Here is a 15,912-nt window from a genome sequence, read left to right as displayed (position 1 = left end):
TGCATCACACTGTGTTCTGGTGTGAATGGGCCCTAAGCAGTGTGGCTGATGGGCAGGGTAAACACAAACACATACTTTAAGAGGGGCTGAAGAGCTGACATCTCAAAGTTTATAGAAAGCATATCATCTTGTAGCCATTGCTTTGCTGCCAAGTATACCTGTTGAATAAACCATTAAAACAAGGGATAGGAGCACTACCAAATCCTCTACAGCAGGGGGTCTCCAAACTTTCTAAATAAAGGGCCAGTTACCTAATCTACATGTAGGGTGCCAGACACATGGATTCCAATGTTTTTTTTTTTAGACACACATGATTAGAGCCCCGAGGCTCTAATCGGCTTCAAAAAGGGTGGGCTCAGGGCGCAGAGCACTGCCTCATTGTTGGTAGCAGTAGGAGTGATGCCCCAAGAGTCGGAGAAAAGGCCGCATTTTTTTTTTCTAGTGAGAAACTAAAACTCACTTTCATTCATTTTGGAAAAAATTACTGTCACTTCCTGTTAGGTGTACAAGACAGGAAGTTAAAGGGCTTCTCTCCATTGGGACATAGATGAGAGAAGGGAGAACGTATAGTCTTTTTTTAACCATTCCCTACTTTATCCAAAATTAAAGTAATTTAGATTCACTTAAAAGGGGGGGGGGGGGTTAACTTTATTTGTTTGATGCAGTTTTCATTCACTTAGGAAGGGGTGCAGGTCCCCCCCCTCCCTTTTTTTTTTTTTGTTAACCTAGACCTTTTCTGTAGTGTTGGGGACTAAGGGCTCCCCTATCGGGGACATTTAGGTTTAATATATGCTGAAAGTATCTTACTTGTTATGATTTTGAGCTCCCCAGATCCTCTCGTTGTGAGTTTTCTCGAACCTGAATCCTACGAAGTGACTCAGCTATCTTAACTAGCTGTAAAATGTGTTGCCTGATGGAGAATTTGGGCTCCGAGGGACTTCAATATCTCAATATCGGTCATAGATTGGCCTTCAGTATTAGATATGTTATGTAGAGGGGCCGCAATTCAGGATCCATCCAACAATTTGGGTCCATAATGGTTCTATATTTAGTATAGCAATCATTTGTTGCACTGTGGTATTGTCTCTATGCTTGGATGCCTGCTCCTATGTTACCAGTATAATTTCCCCTCTTACTTTTGTCTGTTATGTTTGATTTATTTATTTTTTTAAATAATGTATCCCCCCCCCCCTTTTTTTTTACTCTGCTTGTTTTCCCCCTTTTTGTTTTATTTTCTTTTCCCCTTTTGTTTTTTACGACTTAATATGTGCAGAGCATGCGAGGATTGTTTGCTGCTCACTGTGTTGGTGCATATATTCTTTACTTGAAAAACTAATAAAAACCATTGAAGCAGGAAGGGGTGCAGGTCCCCTTTTGTTTTTTTAGTGGATAGAACTGTTCGTATGCAGATACATCTGCCGGTCCGTAAAGGTGAATGGCAGGTCCGATTGGGCCACCTGAAAAACGGACAGGTTGACTCAATCGGACTGATCATGTGAAAGGGCCCTTAGGCTATTTTCACACTAATGCACTGCAGCTTACCCACACCTAGGGTGCAGCGCAGTGCAACTGTGGCTTTCCTGCGTGTCAGCTACACTTTGCCATACAATTCTAATATATCTTGCAGGTATGGTACACTTTCTGAATGTGCACAATACTCCTGCCTGCATTCAGCACACCAAACCCGCAGGTAATAACAGAAGTCTATGGCTCAGTGCAGGTAACTTGCAAATGCACTGCACCTGAATATCAGTTTGTAACCAGTGCAGAGAACAGTTTGGGAGCAAAAAGGGTGGGACTTTGAGCGATGCAGAGAACAGATATACCTCAGTGCAGAGAACAGATATGCCCATTGGTATTTAATTTGAATAAATAACTGACCTCAACCTTGACTTCAGGAATCCTGCAGGTATCACACTGTCCCAGGTAGAGGGCTTTCGGCATCACTTTACCTGTGACAGCACTATACCGGAAGCATCGGCTCCACGATCTACCACAGCCGCATGCTTCCTCTACCACCAACTCTATTCTCAACATCGATGCTTTGAGATGGTGGGTCGAGAAACTGCGCTCTGCCAAAATGGCTGCCGATAGCAACTGCACTATACAGAGCAGGACCTCGACTATTAAACTGACAGCAAGGTCCTTAAAGTGGTCATTACCACAAAAATGTTATCGAGGGGTAGCCGCTCTATTATAAATGAGGCAGAACACACAGGGTAAACGTTTTTTTCTAAAACAAAGTTTGTAAATACCGTTCTACAGCTATCTTCGGGCCAGTCACGCGACTACCGGCCGCTCTCCTACTCTGATCCAGGGCTGGGAACCACATGACCAGCCTGAAGATAGCTGTAAAATGGTATCTACAAGCTTAATTTTAGAAAAACATTTACCCTGTGTGTTATGCCTCGTTTATAATTGGCGGTGACAATTGGTAATCTTTTATTTTTTAATAATGGCAGCGGGGGGGCAGAGAGACACAGGAGCTGACAGACAGGGAGGGATGGGGTGAGGGGGACAGCAGGGCTGCGGATGACTGAGGCACACAAGCTGACCACGGTAGTCAGGGCTTGGCAACCATGATTATCATGGTCAGCTCACAGAGGGGGATACATTAAGTGGCAGGATCAGCCAGGTTTTTTTTACAGTTCAGAGAGGGGCAGAATAGACAGCATTTATCTGCTATAAGGTTACAGGATTTTTATTTTTGGGGGTTACAAACACTTTAACTGGTCCAGGAGCTGGACCTGTAAGGGGATTCTAATCCCAAAGGCTGGCAAGTGGCCTGATCATGTGATCTGGATTCTATCCTACCAGCTCCAGATTGTAACCATTGACCTGGGAGCCGTTGATGTGGAGTGAGTGCGCTCCCAGCACAATACAGCGCTGGCTGTGGCTGTGTATATTACTGTGGTGGTAAAGTCCACCACTGTGCTGCCACGTATATACACATACACACACACACACACACACACACGACCAGCAGGAGAGGGGTTAAAGCAGAGTCTACACAAACAATTTTGAATATGATGTTCATTGAAATTCTTGTTAGCGAAGCAACTGTCAGACCTCACGAGTCATCTCAAGTCTGACTTTAAGGTTAAAAAATCTTACCGTATTTATCGGTGTATACCGCGCACTTTTTTGCCCCGAAATTCAGGGAAAAATCGTGGGTGCGCGATATACGCCGATACCGGCTTCCCACGCCGAGTTTGAACTACTGCGCCGGCATATACAGAGCGCAGTACACTCGTGTATAGTCGGGCAGGCTCGGCTCCTCTCGCAGTCACGTGCTGACGTACAGGACGTGACCGCGAGAGGAGCCGAGCCTGCCCGACTTTACACGCGTGCCAAGGCAAATATAGACTGATATAAATCTATAAAAGTTCTTGCATAAGACATTTCTGTTCTCTAAGCTATTTGCAAGCCGTTTTTAATAATACAATGGTAATAAAACATTTGACAATTATATACAATATGTGTTTTCCCTGTTCTTACATTTTAAACATAAATCACAAAAAAGGGAAATGGTCATTCAGATTTTGATTTGTTATATAAATCAATGTGTCTAAATTTCATTAATTCATAATTATAAAAAAGAAAAAAATATTTTCCTCCTTGAACTCGTCAAAAGTGTGTTCTACTCCAACAGTTTGGATTACAATTGCTTTGACTTATGCGATGTACACAACGGCTTACTTTCCATGTTCTCCTGACGTCAAAGATGCACCCATACATTTTTCCTGCAGCCCCACTTTGCATCCCAATCCATAAGTTAAACACCATGCATGCAAAGCGGCAGAGGCAGCAGAATGAGAAGTGGCTAAGAACTGACACTTCGGCTATCAATTATCCTCAAATCCAATGTCTCTAGTGCAGAAAAAGGTGGTAAATCAAAAATGTTTGAGTTTAGAGGGAAAACCCTACACTGGTTTGATCTGTTTAAAAGGGGATACCCTTTGCTTTGGGGGGGATCTCCTCTTACTTCCCGCTGTGTCTTTGGGACAGGAAGTGAAGGAAAAATAGACAGTCAATAAAAGATTTTTTCGCTGCACCAGAAATCCAGCATAATCATTGCAGTAAATTTTTACTGAATGAATGAATGACTAGTATAGCGCTACTCATGCGAATTGAATCGCCTCTGGGCGCTTTTTCCAGCCAGTGTCTGCTTGGCTGGTGCGGTCATTTTACCCCGTAGGATCGTGACACGCATGGGACACACAGATAAACATATATATACTGGGCCAATTTGGACAAGATCCAATTTACCTACCAGCATGTCTTTGGAGTGTGGGAGGAAACCGGAGTACCCGGAGGAAACCCACGCAGGCACAGGGAGAACATGCAAACTCCAGGCAGATGGTGTCTTGGTCGGGATTCGAACCAGCGACCCTTTTGCTGCTAGGCGAAAGTGCTACTCACTACACCACTGTGCTGCCTACTTGTGGCGATTTGTCCCATTTTAAAATTCTTATGATTACTCCCGTTATGTTTAAGCCCCGATTATTCAGGATTTCTTTGATCCCCCGAAATGTGCTGGCTGTTATAATTGATTTGCAAGTGAAAACCTATTATTAAAGGCTTTGGACAATCAGACTTATGGTTTGCCACTTACATATGCCTTTGTGCATATGAATCAGAGAAAAAAAAAAAAAAGAGAGAAAAATCCCGAGGGGGCTTAACCATATCCTACTCTATGCAAAAAAAAATAAAAGTTTTGTCTTTATATACAGTTTTATCTAGGATATAGGCAAGGCATCTTTCAGGCTAAGTGTGCCAGGAGTGAGTAAATCACAACAGGTAGTCAGCAAAGGCAACCTTCATATTTTACCCAGCATAAGCTTTCTATAAAAAGGAACTCTCCAAAGCTAAAAGTAAGGCATGGAAAGAGACTGAGAACACCATGGACCCGCCCAATACTTGTGTTTTCCTTCACGCATGGCTTTGGTGCACTATGACACCCCAGTCCCTTCTGTCTATGATCAAGGAAACACTATTGCTTACCTATTTCTAATGCAGAAGACACATTTCCAAACTCTCCCTTGCTGTCTTTTACATGCAGCAGGCCTAGAAATCTCTCACAGCCTTCAGACAGATACAGGCCTGCCTGGGAAGTCTGAATCTGATTGGTTACGCAGGGGGAAAAAAAGCAAGTCAGATAGCACAGACTTAAGAAAGCACATTGAAAGCAGATCAGAGAGCACAGATCAAAGTAAAGAAAGTGAACTTAAGCATAGGCGCAGCATTTGCTGGACAACAACCCACTGTACACCAATAAGCTTTACTTGCTGCCTGCAATTGCTCTTTACCATTTAAACATTTTGCTCCAGCATATGGGTTCTAATGATTAATGGGACACAAGGGCAGCCGTGTTTGTGCATTATACAGACATGGACAAATTTGTTGGTAATCTTGCAGCTTGTTGAAATGATACTTTATTGCTCCTGAAAAGTTTTGAAATTAAAAAAAAACTTTAGAATAAATAAATCATCCTGCAAAGTAATAATATAATTTGCTAGTTTGCATACTAGCAGATTATGAAAGACTTACCTTGAAAAGAAGCCCTCCAGCGGGCATGCAGTCATCTTGACCTTTTCCTTCCAGGTTTGCAAACTCCAGCCACTTGACTAGCAGAGCCGCGGCACACAGCTCTGAAAGAATGGCAAACTCTTTCAGAGAGCATGCGCCAATGATGCCACCGGCTGCCAAACATGCGACTATCACCTAAATTGTGCACATTTAGACGATATTGATTTTTACCTACAGGTAAGCGTAATTATAAGTTTACCCGTAGGTAAAAATCACAAAGCAGAGTTAACGACCACTTTAAAAACATTTGGCCTATGTATTAGAATTAGTGCCACATGTCTTTAATCTTGTAATCAGAGAGTCCATTTAAACTCTCCTGTGTGGTATCATGTGTGCACCATAATAAACATGGCCCAGAGAAATAAAAGATGAGAGGTGTCAGAGTAAAAATAAAATGATAGACAACTATGCAAAAGGCTAGAAGATCATCTCCAAGCAGCCTAATGTTCCTATTTACAATTGAAAATGTTAAGAAGTTTAAAAAGTCCATGGGGATGCAGCCAATCTCCCTGGACATGGATTTTATAAGTAAAATTGACCAGGAGGATATTGCATTTGGTAGACAAAGAGCAAAAGAACAACTTCCAAAGAGATGCAAGCTGAACGCCAAGGCCAAGGTAAAGAAGTGTCTGATCGCACAATATGTGGGGTGACAGAGGGCTCAAAGGAAAACCCAGGACTCGAGTGTTGAAAGAAAAATTTAAAAAAACATATACCAGAATTTGCGAAAATGCATATTAACAAGCCACAATGCTTCTGGGAGAATGTCCTTAGGATAGATGGGACAAAACTGGCAAGCTCTTTATCCATAGATGAAAATATAAACCGTTCAAAGAAATTAACACCATACCTACCGTACCAACAGCAAACAAAAGTACACCATACCTAGTGTACCAATAAAAAAAAAAAAAAAAAGTTTAGTGAGCCACACCAATGGTCTGCGAATAAAAACAAAAAGCGAAAACCAGCTGCAAACACGTTAGGCGATATCTACCTAAAAACTCTATAAATAATGTGCTGCGATTCAATATGATAAAGTGCTTATGGTGCATACATGAAAGAAACAGCGTCCTCACACACAGAGGAGACTGCCCTGCGTCAGAAAGCTTGGGTCCTCAAACAAGATAATGACCCAAAACACAGCTAAAAGCAATAAAAAAACGGCCAAGAACAAAAACACAGGACTATTCCAAAGTGACCTTTTATGAACCCTGATGTGAATTCTATTAAAGCGGAGGTTCACCCTAAAAGAATTATATACCATCACGTCCAGCATACTTGCGTCAGCTACAGTATGCTTTTCTTTTTGCGCTGTATTTACCCAAGTTTAATCCCTCAGTTTCTTTTCAGACTCCCGCGGGAAGTAGGCGTTCCTATGAAGAGGGGGACATGATTGACGTCCGGCTATGGCACGTCACGCATTCCGAAAATAGCCGAAATAGGACTCGGCTGTATACGGTGCCTGCGCAGTTAGCTCCTAGTCCGTGCGCAGGTGCCGTATAGCGCCGAGACCTAGTCCGGCTATTTTCAGAACGCGTGATGCGCCATAGCCGGATGTCAATCATGTTCCCCTCTTCATAGGAACGCCTACTCCCCGCGGGAGTCTGAAACTAAGCTGAAGGATTACAAGGTAAATACAGCGCAAAAAAAAAAAAAAAAAAGGCATACTGTAGCTGACGCAAGTATGCTGGATGAGATATATATAAAAATAGTAGATATTTTTTTTAGGGTGAACCTCCGCTTTAAACATCTATGGAAAGATGAAATATGCAGCCTGGAGAAGACACTCTTCAAATCCAGGGCAGCTGAAGCAGTTTGCTCAAGAAGAGAGACACAAAATAGCTGTTGGTGAATATCGGGTTCAGAGTCCCAGCATTATTGCCCTTACCATTTTTGTTTGACTTATAAAATATTGTGTTAAATAAAAAATAAAAAGCACAGTATGAATTTTTTGTTTTTTTAATAAAATTTCAAATCATTTCAGAGGATTTTTTTTTCTCTTTTCGTGGAAGGGTACCAACAAATTTCTCCATGATTGTATATGTGAACTCTGCTTTGTCTCAATAGTTCTGTGCAGAGACCGTACTTCATTGCTTCTCCTCCTCGGTTCAACTCTATCTGCCAGATCTGCTGTGACGAAAGGAAAATGTTCTCCAAAAGGTAGTTGCGTTTTTCTGAACAATCACTGATCAAGTATCCACTATAAAAAGAAATGAAAAAAAAAATAATAATAAATCTCAGCATGTTTGTTTTTGAAGCCACATGTCTGGTATGGCCTATAGATCCAGAAACAAGTTAACAATGAGCCATAGCCCAAATGCTCATGAAGCCTAACATGATCCCAACACTTCATATCATAACCATCTTGAGGGTAACCTCAGCCAAATAGTTTTTTTCAGTTTTGGGCAGAAAAGGGAAGAGCAAGTCCTCAACAGGACATGCAGGGAAATATCCACAGTAACACAGAAAGCAGCAAAAGGCGCAACTCTTTCACACTGTCCAAAATAAAAATTAAAACTTTTTGCTGAAATTGGGCTTTACCATATCCTGTCACGTGGACCCTAAAACAATCTTGCAATTAAAGTGACATTTAAAAAATGAAAGTCAAACATTAAAAGTAAAAAGACTAGAAAGAAAGAAAATTCTGTCCTGCTGCATAATCCTCTCTTGCAAAGGAACCTTTACATCCAAGCGTATCAGAATGCCAGGTCCACCGCTGTGAATGCCATCTGCTGGCCCTAGATCACATACACTTTCTATCAATGCTTAAAGCAGAAGTTCACTTTTTGTAAAAAAAATAATAAATGCAAATTTTTATGCAGGTAAAAAAATGTGCATAATATAGCCTGTAAAGCATTGCACCCATTAACAGCAGATTGCTGGTGCCCTTCAGATCTGCTTGTCCGTACATCAGTTATGGTTAAGCAGATAAAAATCTGACAGGAAGCATGAATGAACTACTACAGTGCTGTAATAGTACATTGAAAACTACAAGCCGACAGCCGCAAAGGCAGCCTTGACCTTGCAGTTTTCCCTGCACCGAGCCCTGTCAATCAGTGACATGGTCGGGCGGGCGGAGCCCTTGCTTGGGCAAGTTTTTTTTTTAAATTGTGACTAGGGATGTCCCGATATCGATACTGAGCATTTCACTGAGTACTTGTACTCTGCCCAAGTATCGGATGAAGCATCAGAGCATTTCCCAGTCAGGGTGATCAGTGAGGCAGGGGAGTTGCAAGCACTGATCTGCCCCTTTTCAGCTGCTTTAGTTAACGTTATACAGCGGTGATCGGTGTTTGTAACTCCCCTCAAAGCCGCACCAATCACCGCTGACTGTCCCCGTGCCGTCCCCCTCCGTGCTGCGTGTCCCCCCTCAATGTCCTCCTCCACCCCCTCCATCTGTCAGGATGGAGAGCGGAGGTAGGAGCCGCTAAATCCGGCTTCTACCTTTTCCGAATAAACAGAGTCAGTGATCACTGACTCTGTCCATTCACATAACTGAGCATCGTAACCTGTGTTTACGATGCTTAAGTTTATGAATGGAGAGGAGCTTCTCGCCATTCATTTTAGCTGAGGCTGCAGAGAAAGGGACTGGGGAATCTGTGTCCTTAGTCCCTTTCTCTGTCTCAAAGGGGAGATGATATCTCACCAAAGACCCCCCCAACAGGGCTGATAAAAAAGAAAGAAAAATTGCAATAAATAAAAAAATGAATTAAAAAAAAAAAAAAAAAACATTGTAAATAATATAAATTTTAAGAAAAATAATTGAAAAACTGCCACCTTCACATGACATTTAAAAAAATTATCGTAATCGGTATCGGCGAGTACTTGAAAAAAAGTATCGGTACTTGTCTCAAAAAAGTGGTATCGGGACAACCCTAATTGTGACAGCTAGCTTCCAAGCTAGGGAGAAGAAGCCCACTAGCTGTCACCGTGGGCATTAGGGAGGTGCGGGGGCCGGTCCGTTCATAGCACGTACCACCCTGAATATGGGTGTTACATGTTACGAAAGAGGTGGTAAAGTCTTCTATACCAGCCATAGCACTGGTATAGCTGGATAATTGGGCTTAGTGGCAAATGGGGCAGACACAGGGGGTTATTTACAAAAGGCAAATCCACTTTGCACTACAGGTGCAAAGTGCACTTGGAAGTGCAGTCGTTGTAGATGCGAGGGGGGACATCCAAGGAAAATAAAAAAACAGCATTTAAGCTTCCACATGATTGGATGATAAAATCAGCAGAGATTCCCCTCAGATTTACAGCAACTGCATTTCCAGTGCAATTTCAAGTGCACTTTGCACTTGTAGTGCAAAGTGGATTTGCCTTTCGTTGTGACCCTAGGACAGAAAGTGAGTTACTGGCTAGATCAGCAGCTGAAAAGGAAAAAAATCCTGATAAAAGAAACTATTAAATCTAAAAGGCTGGTGAGGTACAAATATTACATTTTTCTTTCTTGCTTGCTTTAGATACGCTTTATACGTCTTCTCTTTTGTAGGAAAGGCATCGCTTTATCACTTATCGCCCCCCACCCACATCATACAGGACAAAGCAACATGATCACTTAAGTGTTCGACGGCCATGTTTTATGAATGGCCTGGAGGCAGGGACACAACACCAGCACTGGAGTCTCCGAGACCCATAGCGCTTAAATGTGCAGTGCAGCAAGAGCTGTACTAATTCACAATAGCCAAGCTTTCAACACTTCAAAAGGCATAATAGTTGGGAATAAAGAGTGTGGGGAAGCATGTGGCTCTCTGCCCTAGATGCAGTACTGGGTGCCTGAGCAGCCAATTGCAAAAAAAAAAAAAAGTCTCTGTTAAAGCGGATCTCCACCCTAAAGTGAAGTCGCGCTGATCAGCACCCTCCCCCCTCCGATGTCACATTTGACACCTTTCAGGGGGGAGGGGGGTGCAGATACCTGTCTAAAGATGAGTATTTGCACCCACTTTCGGCCACACGTCACGGGCAAAAGACAGGTTTTTTCTGAAATCCCGTCCGTCCCCCGTTGTGTGCTGGGAACACTCGGCTCCCAGCACACAGCGGGAGCCAATCGGCGGGCGCAGCGTGACTCACGCATGCGCCGTAGGGAACCGGGCAGTGAAGCCTGAGGGCTTCACTACCTGGTTCCCTCACCGTGGATGGAGGGGGGAGCAGCAGGGTGACGAGCGATGGCTCGTCCTCTGCTGCGGATGCCGCTGGACTCCAGGACAGGCAAGTGTCCTAATATTAAAAGTCAGCAGCTGCAGTATTTGTAGCTGCTGGCTTTTAATATTCTTTTTTGAGCGGACATCCGCTTTAAGTGGGGGCTGGGTAAGAGAGCTTTTAGATTTGTATAAACTATGATTTCAACAAGTCAGAGCTTATACAATGCATTTTTTACACTGATACAGCAAATGACCCGGGCAATGAAGGAGAATAAGCAGTGGGGACAGAAGGACAACTTAGGGCACATTTACACAACATCCGTGGAGCTGCATCAATCTATACTCAAAACCAAGGCATATAGAAAACCATTTTCCAGGTGCCCTGTTTACACCACAACATTGCCTTAAGGGGAGCCCCTTAAAATGCAGATGTAATACTTTCAAAGCACGGCAGTCATTGATCAGCACACCGCAATTTGAGCGCAGTAATTAACTACATGTCATTTTGTGACATTTTAACCACTTGACCTCCGTAAGATTGACCCCCTTTCACGACAGCCCATTTTTTTTGTAATTCAGCACAGTAATTCAGCAACTCTCCTATAAAACATATCAAAACAAATCGAAAATAAATCAAATTTCTTCATAAAATTTAGGCCAAAATGTATTCTGCTACATATTTTTGGTTTAAAAAAAAAATCCCAATAGGCGTATATTGATTGGTTTGATCAAAACCAAGAATCTACAAACTATGGTATATATACCAGAAATTGTATTTTTATACTAAAAATAATGGCGGCGATCAGCAAATTATAGCGGGACTGCAATATTGCAGCTAACAGTTGAACGCCAACTGAGACTTCCTGGGAACCAGTGACACCAATAGTGATCAGTGCTAAAAATATGCAGTGTCACTATACTAATGACCCAGGCTGGGAAGGGGTTAAACATCTAGGGCGATCAAAGGGTTAAATGTGCAGCTAACCATAGTTTAACTGTACGCTTTTACTCAGGGGAGTAATGGATTTTATTCCATGCTTTGCAGGGACACAAATTCCATCCCCCATCAGAACAGAGATCTGCCTTGTTTACATGGGCAGAGCTCCGTTCTGCGTTTCTGCCCGACGATCGGCCAGTGCTGGCGGACATTCAGTGCCCAGCACCTGCAGATCGGCTTTTGCTGAGAGTAATCACAGCAGAAGTGGCGCGCCCCTTGGGTGAAAGTGCAGAATCTCACACACACTTTATTCTTCACAGGAGGGCTGCCCTGTAGCTATAAAGCAGTCCTTAATGGGTTAAAGCGGGGGTTCACCCTAAAAAAAAAAACATTTTATTTTTCTAGCATGCCATCAAGCATACTAGCGCGATCTACAGTACGCCTTTATTTTATTTTTTGGCACCATACTCACAGTTTACTGCCGTAGTGAAGTTTCAGACTCCCCGCGGGGAATGGGCGTTCCTATGCAGAGGGAAGATGATTGACGGCCGGCTATGGCGCGTCACGCTTCCCGAAGATAGCCGAAATAGGACTTGCCTCTTCACGGCGCCTGCGCAGTCAGCTCCGATGTCTGTGCGCAGGCGCCGTATAACGCCGTGAAGAGGCAAGTCCTATTTCGGCTATCTTCGGGAAGCGTGACACGCCATAGCCGGCCGTCAATCATCTTCCCTCTGCATAGGAACGCCCATTCCCCGTGGGGAGTCTGAAACTTCACTACAGGATTAAACTGAGTTCAGCGCAAAAAAAAAAAAAGGAAAGGCATACTGTAGCTCGCGCTAGTATGCTTGATGGCATGCTAGAAACTTGTTTTTTAGGGTGAAACACCGCTTTAATAAAAAAAAAAAAAAGTTAACACAGATCTTTACCAGCACTACACAACAGATGCCAGTCTGCACACTAAAACAACCCGGAGTTTACAGGCTGGTGGGAACAAGATGTTAGGTGAGCCTGTTGCTTTGTCTTGCATGGTCACTTTTACCTTATTTACTCATTATTAAGTGTATATACATTACAGTAGTATGGAATATAGAAAAAGGTTTAAAAAAAAAAAAAAGGGACATTCAGGTCAAAAATTACTTTGATAAGGTTACAATAGCAGCTCAAAAATGTGTTCCTTAAATATATAAAAACACAACCGAGATAAAAAAAAACGGCAAACATATAGGAGCACCTAGATAATAAACCTCCAAAACAGTCTTTATAAACTTACTAAAAAAAAAAGTGCCAACATCTCAGCTCCTCTTCAACAAACAATATATTAAAATACATCTAAAGCCAAAACTATATGTAGGGGAAGTTTATAATTATTTAAAATATTTACATTTATATATTTCTATAGCGGTTTTCTCCCTAGGCACTCAAAGCACTTTATCTGCGGTTGGGGCAGATGATGAGGCAGCCATGTTGGGCATGCTCAGCAAAGTTTTATCCTAGGGCAAGTTTAGTCAGGAGCCAATTAATCCAAAATGTTTTTTGGAGTGTGGGAGGCAACCCCCCCCCCCCCCCTAAGCACAGGGAGAACATGAAATCTCCATGCAGATAGTGTCCTGGCAGGAATCCGAACCAAGGCATGGCAGAAGTGCCAACCACAGAGCCACTGCGTTTATAACTGCCATCTACATCTAATTACGGAGCTTTAATTGAACTTCCTGTCCTGCAACTTAATTGGAAGTGAGAGATTATCTTCCTAATATGATGGAAATCCCCACAGACAGTTGTTTTGACAGTAACTAATGTCTCCGATTTTTCCCTCCCTTCCTGTTTGAGGAAACTCAAAATTCTGGATTTACCCTCACTTTCATTCCAGGTGACATTGGTGATGAGGATAAATAGAGACAGTAAATTTCCCCACCAGAAACAGACAGCAATAAAATATTGACAGAGGTTCTAACCCCTCACTAATTCACCCAAGTCTTTAAAAACAAATAAAGTTTTGCCTCTAGTTATACTTTGATTGTTTTTTTTAAAACGGAAACCAAAAAAAAACCTTTACAATTAGACTCACCAGGAGGACAACGCACTAGACAACGTCCTCAACAAAAAGGCCAAACAGGGAGAAAGGCTTACAGGATGGCAATTTAATACAGCTAACAGTAGGAGGTTACAACAACAACCTGCTAGGTGCTGATACGGTGGAGGGGTGTCCTTTCATGCAAAATAAAATATAATAATGGAAGGAAAACCGCGTAAGAGTTAAAACCTGGTACAGAAAGCTGCAAATCTGTGAAGCAAACGTAGTATTTACAAGAGACGACTAATTAAAACGAGTCAGCAGGGAACCCGAGCGCACCGTGTGGCCCAGGCGGTATGAGCGGGGGGAGGGGGGCTAGGGGGGTGATGTGGACTGTATTAAGAAGTCACATATATTTCTAAAAGATCGGCATCTCTAAAGATTGACAGATAGTTGATAAAAGCATCCCTTGTCCCTCTTAGCCACTAGCAATAAAAAGTTTTTACAGAAACTGATGAGTTATGTCAAGGTGCGCAGTCCCCTTTGGGCTCATATTAATGGTAAAGGAGGCATTGCCTTTTCAAGGGCCCCTGGTTCTTTTGCACTACGGTAACTGATGCCGCCGCTGTCATCATCTTCCATTTTCTTCCCGTGTTTCCGGAAATACTTGTAGCGCTGGACGTAGGCTTTCACCAGATTGTTCACTTTTACTGGATTGATTTCTCCACTCTTGCTGTGGCAAATCTAAGGTGGAAGAATGCAGATCAAATTAGAAGCCTTCAAAATAAGGTGCCCGATTATAAAACCATACTAGACCACAAACAAAAGTGTCTGAAACAACTGGATAGCCCAAAGGAACAAAGCTTATTTCAAATCTCCAGCACCGGTTAGAAAATGAATATAAATCTGATGGGTGCTGTGAGTATTAAGGGCTGATGTACACTTAACTGTGGACAGATTTGTAATTGAAATGGATCTGAAAGTATCAGTTTTAAAAAACTATGGGCCAATGCAGTGCAGACCTTATTTTTATGCTGTACACACTTGTGCCAATGTTTACATGCGTACAGCATACATGGACCCTACTGGTCATCACTGCTGTTCAGAACCAACGTGTAAATGAATGAATGAATGAAAAACTTATAAAGCGCGGCGCATGCGAACTGAATCGCTTCTGGGCGCTAGTTGTTCGTGTCTCATGACATCAAAAGAGCAGAGTTTTGATCTGTCTTCTGAAAGTCAGGTGGTTTTCCTCCAACCGAACGCTGGTTGGTAAAGCGTTCCATAGTCTCGGACCTTGAAAAGCAAACCTTCTTTCTCCTTTGGACTTGCATTTGGTTTTTGGTACCCTGACCAGATTTTGGTCGGTGGATCGCAGAACGCGATTCGAATTGTGAGGTTCTAAATATCAGTGAAGTAAGCATGTGCCTATGTCTATTGGCACCCAATGCCATAGATTCCACGAGTGAATACCCCTGAATGGGTGTACCACTTGTTCCCCCCCCCCCCTTTCTTTTGTTATTGTCCTGCATTTCTAAAATTCTTAATAAAAAATATATTATTAAAAGTGTAGCCAGCAGTACGTCAATGTTGATTACACATTAATGATGTCCCCCTGAATACGTCATCAATGCAGCGCTGCCGTATGCACAGACTGATCCTGCCCTTTAGTCATACAAAATCAGCTGAGGTCAGTCTGTGCATGCGCCATCACTACGTTAAAGACTTATTCAGGTGAGGATGTAATCATCGATAGAACGTAATCAGTTGTGGGCAACATTAGACACGCATTGCAGATTTGTTTTTATTACATGTGCTTCTATAGCACCGTCAATTTACACAGCACTTAATTTTTTTCATATATTATTCATATACAGTGGAATCTTGGTTTACGACCAACGTGATTAACGAGCATTTTGAAAGATGAGCAACTTATTATTTTTTTTAAATTCTGACTCGTCTCGCAAAACAAGCAGAATTCAAGCTAATGGGGTGTGCAGTACCGCATTTGGCCTGAGGTGCGGTGGACCCAAGCAAAGTCGCTTGGAAGTACTCTGTTCCTGGGTGTTTCCGAGGTCAGCCGCGCTGTCCTCGATCGTTACCGAGGCTCTCCGGAGCCTCCCACCTCTTGCCACATGCAGTATTGCATGCCATTGAAGTCAATGCGGAAAAAATTATTTTCGTGTCCATTGACTTCTATAGGGAAACTCGCTTTGGTATGCGAGTGCTTTGGA

General features: G+C 42.7%; 1 protein-coding gene across 3 annotated transcripts in view; it reads right to left on the bottom strand.

Annotated features, from left to right (window-relative positions):
* Positions 1–7,532: 7,532 nt before the first annotated feature.
* The window catches only part of SCAF1 (SR-related CTD associated factor 1), a 61,478-nt gene continuing 53,098 nt past the window's right edge, over positions 7,533–15,912 (bottom strand). For 2 of the 3 annotated variants that reach the window (XM_040327502.1, XM_040327504.1), the window contains exon 11: positions 13,786–14,422. In XM_040327502.1, the coding sequence (XP_040183436.1) occupies positions 14,228–14,422 (195 nt within the window). In that variant the 3' untranslated portion in view covers positions 13,786–14,227. Of the gene's footprint in view, positions 7,790–13,785; positions 14,423–15,912 lie in introns of those variants that run through there. The other variant, XM_040327505.1, reaches the window with a different exon arrangement.

This window comes from Rana temporaria, chromosome 10 (genome assembly GCF_905171775.1).
Source record: "Rana temporaria chromosome 10, aRanTem1.1, whole genome shotgun sequence".
Lineage (NCBI taxonomy): Eukaryota > Metazoa > Chordata > Amphibia > Anura > Ranidae > Rana > Rana temporaria.
This window is presented reverse-complemented; position numbering and strand designations above follow the sequence as displayed.